This window comes from Vanessa atalanta, chromosome 26 (assembly GCF_905147765.1).
Source record: "Vanessa atalanta chromosome 26, ilVanAtal1.2, whole genome shotgun sequence".
Classification (NCBI taxonomy): domain Eukaryota; kingdom Metazoa; phylum Arthropoda; class Insecta; order Lepidoptera; family Nymphalidae; genus Vanessa; species Vanessa atalanta.
The window spans coordinates 2,086,785-2,104,643 of NC_061896.1; the positions used below are offsets into that span (position 1 = coordinate 2,086,785).

At 34.4% G+C, this 17,859-nt stretch overlaps 1 protein-coding gene across 2 annotated transcripts in view; it reads right to left on the reverse strand.

Annotated features, from left to right (window-relative positions):
* The window catches only part of LOC125073935 (mitogen-activated protein kinase kinase kinase kinase 5), a 42,751-nt gene that overhangs the window by 4,090 nt on the left and 20,802 nt on the right, over positions 1-17,859 (reverse strand). Inside the window, exons 2-19 of one of the 2 annotated variants that reach the window (XM_047685050.1) lie at positions 12,147-12,350; positions 11,543-11,649; positions 10,028-10,166; positions 9,202-9,274; positions 8,547-8,737; positions 8,104-8,211; positions 7,858-7,958; positions 7,364-7,530; positions 6,961-7,072; positions 6,820-6,870; positions 5,474-5,512; positions 2,848-3,731; positions 2,411-2,532; positions 2,137-2,218; positions 1,717-1,839; positions 1,048-1,200; positions 627-751; positions 175-307 (exon numbers count right to left, since the gene is read on the reverse strand). In XM_047685050.1, coding sequence (XP_047541006.1) covers positions 175-307; positions 627-751; positions 1,048-1,200; positions 1,717-1,839; positions 2,137-2,218; positions 2,411-2,532; positions 2,848-3,731; positions 5,474-5,512; positions 6,820-6,870; positions 6,961-7,072; positions 7,364-7,530; positions 7,858-7,958; positions 8,104-8,211; positions 8,547-8,737; positions 9,202-9,274; positions 10,028-10,166; positions 11,543-11,649; positions 12,147-12,350 — 2,914 coding nt within the window. The remainder of the gene's footprint in view (positions 1-174; positions 308-626; positions 752-1,047; positions 1,201-1,716; positions 1,840-2,136; positions 2,219-2,410; positions 2,533-2,847; positions 3,732-5,473; positions 5,513-6,819; positions 6,871-6,960; positions 7,073-7,363; positions 7,531-7,857; positions 7,959-8,103; positions 8,212-8,546; positions 8,738-9,201; positions 9,275-10,027; positions 10,167-11,542; positions 11,650-12,146; positions 12,351-17,859) is intronic. The other variant, XM_047685051.1, reaches the window with a different exon arrangement.

Genomic DNA, 17,859 nt, shown 5'->3' on the forward strand with positions numbered 1-17,859 from the left:
CACTGAACAGCATACTTAAATATTTATGACATTTTAAATACGTAATATTTTTCATAATTATTTAAAACGATTAAACTTTAAATAGTAACATGGAACTATATTACTACATAATTATTAATTTTAAGTCTGTTTCCAAATATTTAATAATCACTTGAATATGTTACTTAGTCTTACCTGAATTTATATTGATTAGATTGAGTCGGAGCGGTTTCCGGGTGACGCCGACGCAGAGCAGCGGATATTCCAGCTCAGGCGTGATGATCAGCTCGAAAGCCAGTAGCGGTGAAGGTACCACACATTCGATGTTCTGATGGACATGTTATATTTTTTAATTCAATATATCTACTGCATGATTGTATACTATAGGAATATATAAAGTATATTTACTTATAACTATTTTATATCGCAGTACGAATTCTTTGATGTTGAACAAACTAGGGTAGTATTATGTTGTAGTAACAATTTTTGATAAGATATTCAAAATTAAAAATAATATATTTTTATTAATCCGTTGTCTATGAGTACTTTTTATTTTGTTGTTTATACCGAGTAGTCCACCTCATCATGTCTTCACACCAAAGTTGACTTAAAATTATTCTGTATGATAACCATATAAGTTTACTTACCTTGAGCAACATAAACTTTCTGAGTGGATCATACCACTGCATGAGGAAAAGTCCAGCGGGAGTCGCACCGCAAAGATATTTGTAGCCGTTGTAGGGATTACGGGCTACCGCACATCTCATACAACCTGTTATTACCAAAGTTATTACTATGTAGTATATTTAACATATGTATTGACGGTAGTTTAGAGTACATGCTAGAGCTTATTTTTTTAAAATAGGCGGAGGGGTGTTTGCATACTTGATATTATAGCCAAAGGTAAAGCAAGTAACAAGCTAATTATTTCAATGTTGAGACAAAGCCTCGCCTCACTTTTGATGTTCTCCTCAAAAGGAGTTTTCTAACATAGATTCAATGAATCCTGAATACCAAATTCCATATTTAAATATAATAGGTAAATAAAATATATAATAAACCACATACCTCTAGTATCAGGTACCCGAGTGGTAGGCGCGAACCGTCGCGGCAGTAATCTCGGCGGCAGGACACGGAGCGACCGCGCACCACCACCCCTTCCTCCTCTACCGCTACCCGATAGTACGAGAAGTTCATGGCGGTAGAGTGATGGAGTTTTACCTGTTCGAGAAGTTATTTGTCTTTTATACAAGTATGGTGATGGTTAATGAATCTTTATTCTCGTTTGAATGACATCTTTTACTTTTGTGTTTTCGCCATGTTAAGGACCATAGTACAATAAAAATAAATATTTATATTTAATAGTTAAAAATAAGGAAATAGGGTGAGGGTAGTGATACAACAAATTTATAGATTTAAATACAATTTAACAGACATTGTCAATAAAAAAAAAACAAGTGTAAATAAATGAGTATAATTTCTATGTCCCTGATATGTATATTGTATATATATATGTATATTCCGGGAATATAAAGTAAATTTAAACAAATAATTATTTAACAAATTAATTTAAATGAGTTAATATCATACAAAAAACAATAACTAAATTTTAGTAAATTTATAAAATGAAATGAAATGTGAAAAAAATGGCTCATAGTGGTTTGATGATCCATTCTCTGGCTCATGTCAAATATCGTTAGAAAAGGCTATTTTTAAAGTACAGGAATCGTTACTTACCAGAGAGCGACATTAAAACATCTTTTATGACATGCATCCATATAGTTCGTCTCGGACACAGCTGATCCATGGCCGTTTCGTGAAGCTCGTTCAAGTTTAAAGTGTAGATACCTTCCTCTGCCCCTGAATATCACAGAATATTGGATATTTTGTTTTAGATTTAAGTGACTTGTCCATATGCTTAATAAGGGAAAGAGCTCTAACAACTAGTCAAAATATCCATTTTACTTAATTTTATTAATAATGTGTCAACTTAATGTCTGACAAATCTGAATCACGTTATCAAAATTTTCTGGCGGTTGCTACATATATACTATATACATTAAGTAGAGTCTCAGTTGACTAACGATGTTATAATCATCTCAGCAGCACATTTATAATTTCTAAAGTTGTTGATGTAAAAATATTGAAGGAATTTACCTATAAGAATATGTTGATCTCTGGTGTCTGGATGTATCCAGGACGCTGTGCAGTTTATCCTCAAAGGGCATCCGTTGAACACCTAAAATGTATTTATAAAACTACAATAAAATCTAAATACCATGATTTTACTAATTCAATTCGCAAGGTTAAGGTCGAATGAAGTAATAATTTTCAATTTAAGTAAAATAGCCAAAAATATGCGAATAGTATATCAGTACCAGTAACGGGCCGAATGTGGTTTGAATGCGATCGGTATAAGCAGAGGACGTACCTTCGAGAAGCAAGCCCCCATGTGCACCTTGGGCGTGGGCGGCAGGCCGTTGGGCGCGGGGCGCGGCGGCGTGCGCGTGCGCCGCCCGCGCGCGCGCCGCGGCGGCACCGGCGGCGTGCGCGCTGCCACACGCCACAACGTCAGACTTACTGTAGCGTTACGGCTCACTCGACGGCGGGGTGAAGGTCGAGTGAGGCAATCTCATTACGGTAACGGGGGACGGGACGTAGTCGATACTTCTAACAACACTAATGTCTAACGATTGTGGTGACCGCTTATCATAAGGTGCCCCATTTTTTCGTCTAAATAATTATGTAATAAATTAAATATAGTTTTAATTCTCGTTCAGTGCTCATTTCCCTTTATTAGTGATCATAATTGCTGCATACTCTTGCACTTACTTTGCAATATTTTCGCTCAAAAATCAGAAAACTTACCGTCGCCTTCGACTTTCGCTTTATCCCTTTGACTGTCGGACAGACTCCTTTGCCTCTGACTGGTCTTCAGTTCCTCGTCCACCAGCTCCTTCTGACCGTCCCGACCATTCTCTTCGACCATTTTGAATATCTCGTCCACCGACGACGTCTTCCTCTTACTGGTTCTCTCCATTTCGCACTGGCAGAACTGACTCAGATCTATACCAGCCGTGACTGAGTCCGAGTTATGTCTGTTGTGTCTTTTCCTGTGCTCGTAGCTTTTGTCCTCCATGTTCATGCTCATATCTATCTTCCTGCACAAATCATCATCAGACGTCCCGCCGTTTTCGACTCGATCTGTATCCGCTATCCGTAAGCGATTCGCTATTTGCAAAGCGCGAAAATTCGATAGAGAAATCTTTTGTTTCTTACACGTATCACAGTATACTATACCCGAATCTGCATTTTGGTTCGAACAATGTCGATAGTAGCTCAATATATCGCCGTTTGAATTGCACGCATCGCACGAACATTTCGACGCTACCGATCTTTGCAAATCGCTCAGCGTGTTGTTACCTTTCGCTTCTGGTTTGGGACACAAGCCGCATTCGCAGTTTGCGTTTCTTATTTGCGACGAGTCGTTCGCTATGTCGTTCTCCTGCTGATCGACGTATAGAATATCCGTTTCGATCTTTCTAGAGAGTGGATCGTCTATTGAAATGGAAGATGCTCCGATGGGAGATTGGAAATTAGACGCGATGCTTTGGTAAACATTCGTGGTGGAATTGTTTAAGAAGTTCTGCTTTAATTGTATGCATTGAGAGAGATGTTGGTCGTGGATCGACAGACCGGAGCTGGTGGCTTGGGACATGGCCGCTGTGTCTGCTGTCAGGGGTAGTGTTGCCCTGTAAAATAAAACTATTTTTTTAACATTCGTTTGGTTATGTTTTAGAAGAAAGCGGGGTGTGATGCAGTTATGTGGAAGCTTGGGTTGAGTGCTGTTAGACACGAATCGGTATATTTATCGAGCATCGTTTTATCGGTTAGTTATATTAGTTTAAATAACAAGTGGTGCTTGTGGGACAATTTGATAAAGATCGTGGAATTTGAAATGTGACCAAAATTTATTTATTTTATTTCATCGTTTTATATGAATGGAATTTTTAATCTACATTTTTTTACTAACCGTACTACGAAATATGAACATATCAAATTAAACTAAAGTAATACCAAACGTCTAATGCAAACACATGCGACGCTGTTGATGTTAATAAAAATAAGCTAAAAACGCCAAAATAGGATCTTGTACTTTCTAATTGATTCAAAATCAGATTAGAAGCTTCTATTAAAATAAATTCCAGAATAATAAACTCATCAACATCATTTGAAGAATTAATATATAACAACAACCAATCACCATAATTACACTAATCAAATTACACAATTAAATTTAGACAAAAGGTATACAATTCGAGAACCATAGATTACCAAAAAAAAGTATATTTCGCAGATTCATATCTTCAACTAAATTTGGACAAATTGTAAATAAAATAACCATTTGAAAAACTAAATTTCATTGATGCATATTGCCACTAGCATATGCCCATTGAAGGTATTCCTTAATAAAGAATGAAGTCTTCCTAACCAAATTTCGGCAAAGTCAAACAATCTCAAGGACAAGCCTTCTGTGCACAAGATATTAGAGTGCATATGTGCTGATGCACGCCCATAATTCGGCGAGATGGCAAACCGACACCGAGGATTGACTAGGCGTGAAATGGCCCCTCTGAAGATGGTCACCATCACAAGGGCCCACAGGCAAGGGAGCTTTAAGAAATATTAACCATTCCCTTCATCGCCAATGCGCTAGTAATATTCTACTTAATTACTTATATTTTCTTATAATTTTCTGCCAAAGGTTCGAAAACAACTTCGCCAATATCCAAATGCCAGTTTTTCATGAATACATAATGAATATCATAGATTACTCAAAAGATATTACCAATAGCAGTGATATCGCTTCAATTCAGTTTCAAAATATTTTTTCCATGCTGTGGTTGGAATAAAAAGTTAGGTATTGCCTATTGGGTAAACCTAACTTTTTATTAAGCCCATTGGAGCATCTGGGTTCAAAGCTGCATGCATTCGAATGACCATAGAGAAGCCACTAGCCCAACGAGGGAATTGGCATCTTTGTGACCCACCGTAAATTGGCCACGTTCAATCACCGTCGAGCACGTGATAAATTGTAACTTTGCTTAAGTACTGCTTATTTGAGTTCTAAATAAAGTTTGATTAAAATTTCTATCCACTTTTGGTTAGCCCTTGAGATCAGCTACTATGTCCAAAATTTGGTTACAAAGGGAGACTTCATTCATCACTAATATACGTGTTAACTGTTTCGTCATTATTTAAACACGAACGAAAAATTATTTATCAGTTATTAGATCAGTCAAATAGTACACAAAATATAAACATACCAATCGAAAACCCAATAACATATTTGATAACACAACTAGCGACATCTAACGAAATCGTTAGGAAACTTTTCTAGTAATCTTATTACATCGTTACCAAGTTTATTATTCTGAATGTAACTACGATAAAAGTGAACACATAGAACGGAGATCATGCAAGTGTCGTTTACCTGAGCATTAACTCTTCATCAATATATTGCAAGAGGCTCCTAAAACAAGAGAAATGACGTATAGACATAGGCGACCCCTCGTTGTGAACCTTAATATTTATTGCATAAGGTATTTATTTGAATAAACATTTTCATTCAAATATTAATTGTGTCAATTATTTAAAGCTTAATAAATTCTTTAAGCGCCATTTTTTTGGGCAGTTAATTGTGTGCTTTAGTAATTTCAAAGCAGATTATATGAAGGCAGATTATACAGCTTATTTTGTTACTAAAACAGTATAAGAAGGTTATTATACATTATGATTAAAAAGAAATTTGAGAGGAGAATTAATAGTAGACAGAAACATACCAGAAGATCTTTCGAATGAGCGCTATCTTTTAAAGTTGACACTTAATTGTAATATTTTAGACTTTTTAAATATTGATAAGGTTGCTTTTATAAATATTCATACGTATTTTCACTTGGATTAATAATAATACTTTAGAAATATATACATATATATTTAATTTGACTCTTTTGAATTTATCATAAAATACTTATATGATATATAAATGTTACCATTAACAAATATATATTATTTAGTGTATATTTATTAATACTAAATATATATTTTTTTTTAATGTAAACTATTACCGTTCCTAATATGCAGAAAAAAAGGGAATCGATCGATGGTTGCTATAAAATTAAAAAAAAAAAAATACTACGTAAGGTCCAGAATTTTTATTACTAATAAAAAAGTCGTATTATAATCTTTGGTGTGCTTTCTAAAGAAATACCGTACATACATAACGACATCTGTATGTATTACTCGCTGACGGCTCAGATACTGTGTATTGTTCGAGTGTGATATTCGTAAAGCCAATATAAAATAATTATTTTCACATAAAAAAATACATGCAAAAAACGACATACGACAGTTTCAAAACGTGTTTTATTTTTCTACACATTTGTGCACTTTTGAACATCCCTATAACAACGCATCGCCAAACAGTCTATAGCAAAGCACTTGAAATAACTGTAAATGACATATATATATATATATATATATATAAATTAAGAATTAAGAAGAAAAAGTAAAGGAACATATTAAAAAAAACAACATATATATTTTAGTTAGTATCAAAAAAAGTCATTTGCAGTTATTTAAACAAATTGCTATGAAATTTTCAAATTAAAAAATAAATAAAACACTAACCGCGAATCGCCACACGCATTCAATTGTTTCCAACAAACCTTTCCATTTAAAAAAAAAAACCTGTTAGATTCAACCGCAGACCCGAAGAGTTAACGCAAGAGAAAAAAATTAGAAAAAAAATAATAATAATTTTGAAATTCGAACCTATACCTCAAACTCATTCTCATAATATCATCACCAGTGACGACCCGACACCACTTGCTATAACATAAACAATAATACATAAACATATAGAAAAAGAGATTTGTTTTAAAGCAGCGAGAGAGGTAAAAATTGTCAATGGTCACTCACTTCTCGCTGGAAGGCATACTGTCGGTGGAAGGGTCTTGGGTCAGCGGATTGTGCTTTGGACAGCTCATGAGAGACGCGACACTCCAATCTTCGCTCGTTTGTCTGTGGTATACTGAAATGTGGACATAGAAAATAATTATTCTGTCTGTCTGAAACAAGATCATATTAAGTATGTTATAGTCGTGTGCGCAAACTCTTCCCCCCCATTCATAAATTCAACACGATCAGAAAGAGCTCAAGCTCAGGACCAATGACTTCATGTGCGCTTGTGTTTTTTTAACCAGATTTAAATCTAAGACATCGTGGTCTGAAGCCACATAAGTTAGGCATTAAAACAACGGGAGCACGACTACATGATATTTAATTATATATATAATTAAAAACCATAGACAATAAAACTTACAGTTCCGTTTAACAGTGTCTCCATCACACCTGTTGACTTCAGCACTAAAATTGATCACTTTGGGCATAGACAAACTCAAATCGTCGTCAGCGTCTAGGTCTATGATCGGGGAATCGTCGTACACGCCCGAACGTCTGTTCGCCTCTCTCTCTTCTTCTGATGATAATCTGTAATGAAACGAATGCGTTATAATATTTGCGGTTATTAGTTTACACTGAGAAGACCAGATTAAATAAATGTCTGCCTTTAGAGCCCGTATAATCAAACCTTTAATTTTATATACACATAGTTTATATGTTTTATGTTATCGTGTACCTATTGATGTATAAGAACTTAATATATATGAGTTTTCAGTAACTTCACATTCAAATTAATTTTGATAAACTACTATTCAAAATTGTTCTTAAGAACCTACTTTAATAAAGTATATTATGGCTTTATATAAAAAAAGTTGTAGACGTAGCTTTGACTATAAATGTTGATCGACACCTCACCTGAGCGGATGATCGAGGGGCGAAGGCCGAGCCTCCATCAGTGACCGAGGACGACCTCGCGTCTGTCGCGAAGCGATTCGTTGAGGTACGTTTGATAAAGCCTGAAAAAATAAGAATGTTTATTATATATAGGAAATAAATATAAGTATATGCGTGAATTGGAATGTTTATTTTATTTCATGTTATAATAATGTATAATTAAAGAAAGGGACTTAAAAACTCAATCGTATAATATAAAATACTTACTCCATCGTCATCCAACTCTTGACTGTTACAGTGACTGGGTGGGTTCGAGTATTTCTGCAGTAGATCTATCGCTAGACGTTTGCTCATATCTTGTTGGAAAAATGCGTGCTGTCGACAAAAGTAACTTTTATAATTTTCATATATTATACATTTAAATCAATATTTTATATATAAACTTATACTATTTACGCAAATGATAAATAAAAAGGGTCTTAATATAACTCCTTGTGGCACTCCAAATAGTATTAAATAAGAATAATAAAACTTGATAACAGTCACTAATTGATCCACCAACTTGCAAAGTTACAAATAAAATGAAATATTTCTTCACAATATTTGCGACGTATTAACTAAAAAAACAATTATCAAAGAATATGTGCAACATTATCCAAAGCTGTAGAGAAATCCAAATGTTTTTTTTTTAAATATATTAAATAGAGTACCTGTAATAATTTCTCGGCGGTTGGCCGTTTCTTAGGATTCTTTGTTAATGCTAGTTTAAGAAATGCGTGGAATAGTTGCGACCAACGTTCCCGCTCTTTTAACTGTGGTGGTTTGAATCCCGACTTTGACATTAGGAATAATACTCGCATCGGGTGTAGCTCAAACATTGGTGGTTGGAGTTCCGCTAGCTCTGAAAACGTGATTTTAGAGTTGAGAAATACTTTTACAAATAGTAGCTTCTCAATGAAACTTCAAGTGCGTTCATTGATAAGTTAACCAAGTTCATGTAGGGGAAAATCTCTGGAACAGACCTATTCTAATTATTTATTCATTGGTTGAAAGCTATATCACTCCTGAGTACTTTACTCACTCGAATTGTGTAAAATGGCACTCGTGCGAAACTGGTTAGGTTTCTCGACATGAATATAAAATCGAAAATTGGTATATCTATTTGAGATATTATAGATTTCGAAACTTGATCGATCACCGTGAATGATGATAAATGTATGTATTTATCATGGAGATGACGCTATACCACATCAACTTCTATACCGTTCAACGTATCACCATGAAAATTGGTATAAATATATTTCTAAACAGGACAACTTATAACAGCTTTAGCTAGGATTATATATAAATTGAAAATCTCTTTACCAATCGCAGTGATACCACACGCCCAAATATCACAAAGTTGATTGTATCCACCCTTTCTTTCTACAGCCGCTACCTGTAAATATAAACAATTTATTGTCCTAACTTTGCCTGCTATTGTTTAAGCCTATAAGTAATCGTAACGAAATTTTGACATGCCCTTTACTGACGAACACATTTACTAAAGTCAACTTGTTTGGAAGGTTTTCTGGGTCTGGGTAATAGAAATGCTTACTATTGCTGAGTACCAGTAGGAAGGGTGAGTGAGCCAATTTAACACAACATACATAAAATATTAGTTACCAAAGTCGGTGGCGCACTAACGAGGTTAGGTTAGGTTAATTGTAATTGTCTCAATGTCTTTCAGCAAGAGATTTATTTGCGAGTTTACCGATTAAATATATTTACTTATAAAACTCGGTCTACACTATTACGAACACGGTCACGAGACCATTCAAACAAGCCATTGCAACGCAGCGCTTGAATTTTCCATCTTTGACTGACGATGATGAATTTTAATCAGGACCCTAGACTTATAGACGATACACAACCTTTTTAAGTGAACCCGTTTAGTTCTATACCACATTTTAATACATAATTTCACAATGGTATTGGGAAATTAGCGAAATACCACTGATAGATCTCCGAAACTATAAGTCCGATTTCCTTGAAAATTAACATAGTTATTCCTTACGCGACAAAGACGCTTCCCAACAAAGGATTTTAGAAAATTTCAACTTCAAGAGGGGTAACTTTGTATCAAATTTGACCCTTTCGGGAAAGACAACCAGTACACTATATAGATTCAAAAATACCTATAGATATTTACCTCTGGTGCCATCCAATAGGGTGTACCAATAAAACTTTTCCTTTTATTAATAGTAGCCGTAATCTGTGCTGATACCCCAAAATCTGCCAACTTCACATCCCCACATTCCGTTAGTAAGATGTTAGCGCCTTTTATATCTCTGAAATAAATAGCGAACACATCATTTTTAGATAAATATCATCACATTAGCAGCCTGTAAATTTCCCACTGCTGGGCTAAGGCCTCCTCTCCCTTTGAGGAGAAGGGTTGGAGCATATTCAACAGTCTCTACACGTTGCTCCAATGTGGGTTGGTGGAATACATATGTGACAGAATTTGTTGAAATCAATTTATACAATAAAGAAAAAACAAAAGATATATAAGTTCTCATGATTGGTTGAACTTTAACGGAATATAGAAAATATTGGTAGTTATTTCTGACAAGATCAATGTCCAAAGGTCATTGGTTACTAATCTCCAGCATGTAGGACAATTGCCATCTAAATGTCCAAATTTATTAAGAATAACAATAAATCGCTGTTGTCAACAAACGTCAGCTCCTCTTGCCTGCTCGAATTCGACTAACGGCCGTTTTCAATAACCTATCTAAGTTTACGGATAGATCGCTATCTCCAATTATCAGTATGAACTTATCTATGTTTAATTTGCTTTTCACAATCAAGGATAAGTGTTATCTATCATTAAACAATGACAGATAATTTTTTCCCTCTCGCCTAAAGTTTTATTTTGCTAAAGTATGTTTGTTGATTGTTGTTTGTTTTGTGAAAGTTTGGTCTGCTAAGGAGATCTGATGAAGATGGATATAGCATGACTTTTGAAAAAAGTTGAAATATTATTGAAAAATAATTATTATGGAAATTATTATGACAAAACTTTTTAATTTGTTACACTCAAATAGGATTGTATTATATTTCTAAATTCATTTAGAACGAAAGTCGTTCAATCTAGATCGATATGCGATATTCGGAATGATTTAATTTAGTCATAAAATTCGCAAGAGGCTTATACTCTTTCTGTGACCGTACGATATCGGTATAATTATCACTGTCTGCATCATAATCTAATATTCGAAATAATTCAACATCACTGTTTAATATTCCATAATAATTAAGATAAATTACACAGACTTCATTTACGAAAAACTAAAGTTATCGGTCGATTTTGACAGATAAGCGAATGAGAGTAACTTACTAGAAAGAAACTTACTAGAAATACTAGTAATCACGATTGGTATGAGCGTTCCTATCTCTCATAAGCTATCCGTCCTCCCGATGACAGATGACTACTTTCGATAGGAAATGCTAACCGTCTATAGGTTATTGAAAAGAAAGTACGAACAAGAGAACAGATTTGTCTATCTTTAGTTACTGAACTTAGGGATAGATAAGTTATTGGAAACGGCCGTAAATGAGTTGTGTACAATTGACCGTAACTTAGTGCGCATAACATCAGTATCGGACAGCGCGTCTAATAGTATACATATAAGTAAATGTCTATTAAAAAAAAACTATTTACCTGTGCATCTTTCCCATACTGTGTAGATACGACAGGCCCATCAGAGTCTCCTTACACATGTACGCTATCTGTAACTCGGTAAGTGGACCCGTCACGTGGTAAATGTCCTTAAAAGAAAGAACAAAAAAAACATTAAAAAATGGTAGTAGTAGACAGTTTGTAAATGACCTGATGCTGGTCTCTCGATGAGTAGAATTCGAATGTAGAACTCAACTTAAGCTTCGCAAAGTTAATACATCCTCCCTAAAATATAAATTCTAAAATAAAAATAAATCAATACAATTCTTCCTTTTAAAAATTGACAAGTTAATTGCAATATAAATAGTTTTAACTAAACACTCCCTGAGGTAAGTATTTCTTGGGTCTGGATGTTTGTGATACCGTCTTTACTTCTGATTTTCAACAACAAGTGCTTTACCAACTTACATTGGGATCAGAGTAATGTATGTGATGTTGTCCAATATTTATTTATTTATTTATATTATTTATCCGAATTAGAACTGGAGATCTTCAGTTAAGTTACAAGAATTCTATCCGCTTTGCTATCTTAGCCTTCTACCACTACTAACTGTTATACGTTTAACAAATATTGCTACGGTGTTACCTGTAAGCTTCCTCCTCCGCAGTACTCCATGGATATCCATAATTTATCCCTCCTCAGATAAGAGCCATAATACGCGACAATGTTCGGGTGACGACAGTCTTTCATCATCAGGATCTCCTGCTGGATGATAGCGAAGTCGTCACCCGGTTCCAGTTTGATCACCTTGATGGCAGCCAGCTCACCATTGCCGTTAAGACGTTTCGCCTGCAAAATAAAAATAAATAAATCATTAGCCGATACAGTTTATTACTAACACGTTGTTTTTAACGGATAAATCTTCTGCTAAAGAACTGGGTTATGTAGAACCATCACATGTGAAACCGCGACTTGTAAGACTCAAGGGAAGTTTTGTTAAGACACCTATCAATACGAGTATTAAAATGTATACGGTGGTAAAAATCAACCTTATTTTCAAGCTTCAAGCTTCTATGTGCTTCAAGCCTATGTCTGAGATAAACCCAGAACAAAAGACAAAAGGACGCAGTATTGCAACTGATAAGTTTTAGCTCATCCTAAACACCCTTATAATATATAATATTCATTCAAAGCATAGTGTTTTGATGGTAAACTGACGGTGCTGCTACTAAACTGTCCGTCAAAACAACAAACAATAAGTCGTTAACTACATCATCAGATAATCTAACACGAACCGTTAATCTGTCCTTGAAGATGACAGAGGTCAGAAAGCAATCGTTTCAACGAGGAAAACGAGAAGATCGAGGCAATTACAAACGCATTAACTGGATTAGCGAGACGAGATCATAACATCAGATCGGGAAATTGAACATTTACAACGAAACTTTGAGAAAGCCCCCACGAATGAAATAAAATCATTTAAACGGTATTTTGGCATTAGTAGATTCCGTCCGCGGCTTCGCCCGCATGTCAGCAGTGGGAATGTAAGGTCCTTTACTGTATTACCTACGGCTAGTTGAATAGTGTACCCTTTTATTGAATTGGACATGTCTTAATATCTTTACTAATCCATAATAATATTATAAACGCAAAAGTAACTCTGTCTGTTGCTCTGTTACAACATTTTTACAATTTCCCACTGCTGGGTTAAGGCTCTCCGTTTGAGGAGAAGGTTTGGAGCATATTCTACCTAGCTGCCCCAATGCGGTTTCGTGGATACGCATGTGGCAGAATTTCGTTGATATTAGACACACGCAGGTTTCCTAACGATGTTTTCCTTCATCGCCGAACACGAGATGAATCATAAACATATTAAGCACATGAAAATTCAGTGGTGCTTGCCTGGGTTTGAACCCACAATCATCGGTTATGACGCACAGAATTTGATGAAATTGAGTATAAACCAAGTTTCAATAAAGGACATAGACATACTTTAACACCTAAATCAACTCCTAAAACGCGAGCGACGCCGCAGGCGACACCTAGTAAGATATTAAATAGATGATTTTACTGGCTTATATGCCTACCACAATGGTAAGTACCGCTGGTTCTATTGAACCACACCAAGAGTCACCTCTCTGGGGTAGCTCACTCAATGGAATCATTTATACCTTGTCGAACCGGATTTCCAGTAGAATTAGCTATCAATAAAAACACATTCGTAGCTCTAGCGGTTTGTAACAAATAAAAAATAACATAAAATAACGGTTCATAATATCAAATATATTTAACCCGTTAAAATTAATTAGCGACATAGGTCTTTGACCTTATATCTTGGAGACCAGTATTACGAATCAATTAATTATTGATCGAAATTATTATGTGTAGGTTAGTTAAAATGGCTTAGCTATTTTAATAAAGGATATATTTATTAAAAATAATCAATTTATTTAGTTTGTACTGTGAACAAATAAAATCAAATTATACTTTATTCAAGTGGCCATCATTTTATAGAATTGTATTAAACGTAAAATTACCCGTTCGGAATGTAGATTCTACCGAGAAGAACCGGCAAGAAACCCAGTAGCTATTCTTTCAGTTGCAGTAGCAACATTTCAGATACAAAGTTACACCAGTTCCTATGTATATGCAACTATTATTTTTATTGTTTGTTATTTAAGACATACAGTTATCATAAATAAATTATTAAAACGTTTGCAACTCCATGCGGTATCGCAAAAGCACAAACAGAAGCCGACGTAGACTAAATTATAAATTAGCAAACGTAACTCGAGGATTCACCGGCTTGGAATTGAGTTTGTGACGAAAATTCTACAACTTGTATAATATAACTTCAACCATGACATTATGGGGTTACAACGTTATATGCTTACCGAAGCACGGGAACACACTTGTAACGTCCAGGCTCTAGGCTGTTGACTGAAAAACCCAAAAACTTTTTGTCAGTCCGTTCTGGAGTTCGAACCCACAGCCCTAGAATCTGCAGCCTTATCTTTAGCCACTAAGCCATCGAGGCAATTATACCAGATAAATATTGCGTAATGCAACAAATATTAAGTGTCGAAGATCAGCGATGCTATTCTATAAGTACTAGAGTGGGTGAGACTAAGGGTGACACAACATTTTAATTCATATATATACCTTTAATTAAGAGCCGAGATGGCCTAGTGGTTAGAACGCGTGCATCTTAACCGATGATTTCGGGTTCAAACCTAGGCAGGCACTATTGAAATTTCATGTACTTAATTTGTGTTTATAATTTAAAGGAAATCTGCATGTGTCTAATTTCAACGAAATTCTGCCACATGTGTATTCCAACAACCCGCATCGGAGCAGCGTGGTGGAATATGCTAAAAAAAAAAAAACCTTTAATATGTTTCTTATTATAGTCAACGTCATATAACACTTTTTGATATTTCACTATATTATAAACGAATTCAGACGAAAGCAAGTAACATCAATATCGAGTTATAGAGATTGATTTCAATCAGAAAACGATTTTCATCGCGAGCGTGTTTCACGACCGTCAAAATCATATCACCAGAAACAGTTTCCACCAAATTCACTTCCTCGATTACATCATACGGAAATAAAATTTATATAAAACGAAACTATACACGTACTCGAATTTAAATGAAAAACGATCGCATGCAGGCGACCTAACCTTTTTTTTTTATATATAAAAAAAAAAAATAGCTGGTCCACGCGACGTTTTGCAATTGCGTTCAAATACAACTCTTATGATAATTAGAGGAGAGGTGAAATTTGCTTGCAAGTACATAGCGTGGTCGAACACGTTAAGATCGAATTAAAACTTTAATTGGTTACTCAGCGTGTTAGTTTAAAAGGTTGTGAAGTAGAGAAATTAAACAAAGGAACAGAAGTCATGCTTAATGTGACCATACGTCTCGTTTGCAATGGGACAGTCCGGTAAATATGACATAACACGGCTCCACCAAAGTAGTTCCAATTGTTTTTCTGACATTTTCCATGACAAAAAAATACCAATTTACTTTATGGTGGGGGTGATTTTTAACACCATGAAAAAAAAGTCATACCAATATTACAATTAGTGAATCATCATGACACACGCACACAAAACTATCACTAAATGGATCCGGTTAATTTTGACATGTCGTGTAATACCATGATAAATGTCTTGAAATGACAAGAATGTCTAACAAACAAAACCTAACCTACGATTATTTCCAATTTGAGACTGATAAAACAAAAACTGTTTCGAGGTAAACCCATCAATCAATCCAGTCCTGTTCCCAAGCCCTTTGACTCATTGATTTTGCTAATTAAAACATTTAAAAAAACATCTCTATGGATAATGACGTCACATATTCAAACAATTTTGCCCTTCCAAACAATCTCTACATTAAAACAAAATTGTAATCATAAATTTATTTTTCAAAACTATTAATTACGTCTATAAGCATCCGGTTCTGTTTGTAAAAAATAAATACAGTCAGGTTAGTCATGCTAAGTAATTACTAAGAGAAATAATTGTGACAATTATTTTTCTGAGCGGACATTAAGTAACAAAAGAAATCCTTGTCCATACGTACTCGAGGAAACGAGAGTATTTTGTTTTTTGAATCCAAATTGCGAATGGTGTCCGAAACATTAAATAAATGACAAAATATTTCATTGAAAATACTTAAAGTTTGCATTTACCATATAGTCGATTTCAGTTAGCTAAAGGATATTACACTAATGACTTTTTAGTTGACTGCACACCTTGGGAATGAAATGATCGCCTCCATGTTGTTTCAAATAACTAAAATATAATAAAATGTACATGTATCTTGAAAAAAATATATATATCCCGCCGAGTTTCTTTCGCCGGTTCTTCTCAGGTCCGAGGTGTTATATTCCGAACCGGTGGTAGATTTTTGACTATCAATAAGCAAACACTACTATATTGAATAAAGATTTTTGACTTTGACAAGTAATATTTATCATATACGGACAATCTTTCAACGATCATGAAATAATAAAAACACGATTTATATTACACGATATTTTGATGTTCGTGTATTAAATAATGCTTAACGCTCGCGGTTTAGAGGGAGCTGGCCGTCAGGTGATAGGTATAAAAGGTAGCCTACGTCTTTTCCTTGGAGTTCACGCTTGCTTCACACCAAACTTCATCAATTTCGGTTACAAACGGACTTACTTTCGCATTTATAATATTAGTATAGATAAAGATATAGATAACTTATTATTGTTCGTATATTATCTTGTAATTACCTGTACGGCTTTTATAAGGTGTTGGTTATTAAGAGAAACAAAATAATAAAAACGGGATTTAGGAGAGGAATTGGAATTTCAATCAACAAACCTTATTTCATTTTAAATACAAAATAATGATATTAAAAAAATATTTTATTTTTTAAAAAACAAAAAATTATGACGTACAATTAAAAACAGTTATTAGTAAATGAAAATGATAAGAGTTTTCCGATCTTTAAATTCTAGTTACATTTCCCATTATTATTTTTTAAAACAACTTGCGTGATGAAGAATTATACAAAAATCGTGTCATAAAATAATTAACGACTAAGTATATACATACATATAGAGTGGATTAATATCAATAACAAAACTTTTAGTAAAATCTTAATGCGTACAGTATCTTACAACGATTCACTCAGTCTCATACGTAATAACAAAATATATTTATATAAATAGCTCAATTACATCTGTCCGTACATGTGCAGGGCTTATTGTCTCAAACCCTCTCCGAGGCCGGAAGACTTCAAGTGGTGAATCAGCTATTGAAACTTAGGGTTACCCGTTTTGATAATATTCACACTTTGTATAAACACGCTAGTTGTTCTATTGGTAACGGTCTTTCAATGAATTATATTAATAACATTTAGAAAAATATATTTTATGTAACATTATAATTATGATGTCATTATGATTCCAATATTAAGGTTTGTTTCGATTTATAGCCTTTCCCCATCGAAAAAGGAGAACGTAAAATAAACCTCAGATTTACATGTTCATTGAGATTTTCTAATAGGAAGGCTACATTATGCACTACAATAATTTCGACACTATACCACTTAAATACTTTTATAAGCTTCATATAAAAGTATTTACCGGTATTTAAAAGGCATTTTTTTCAAATCAAATCAAAACAAATCAATTTTATTTAAGTAAACTTCACAATGAAGCGTTTTTGAATAGTCTATATTAAAATACTACCACCGTTTCGGAAAGCTGCCTCCAGCGAGAAGAAACGGCAAGAAACTCGCATAGTTACTCTTTTCAAATAAACAGATTTACAATACTGTTTTTTACAATAATTAGTGTCCCGTGA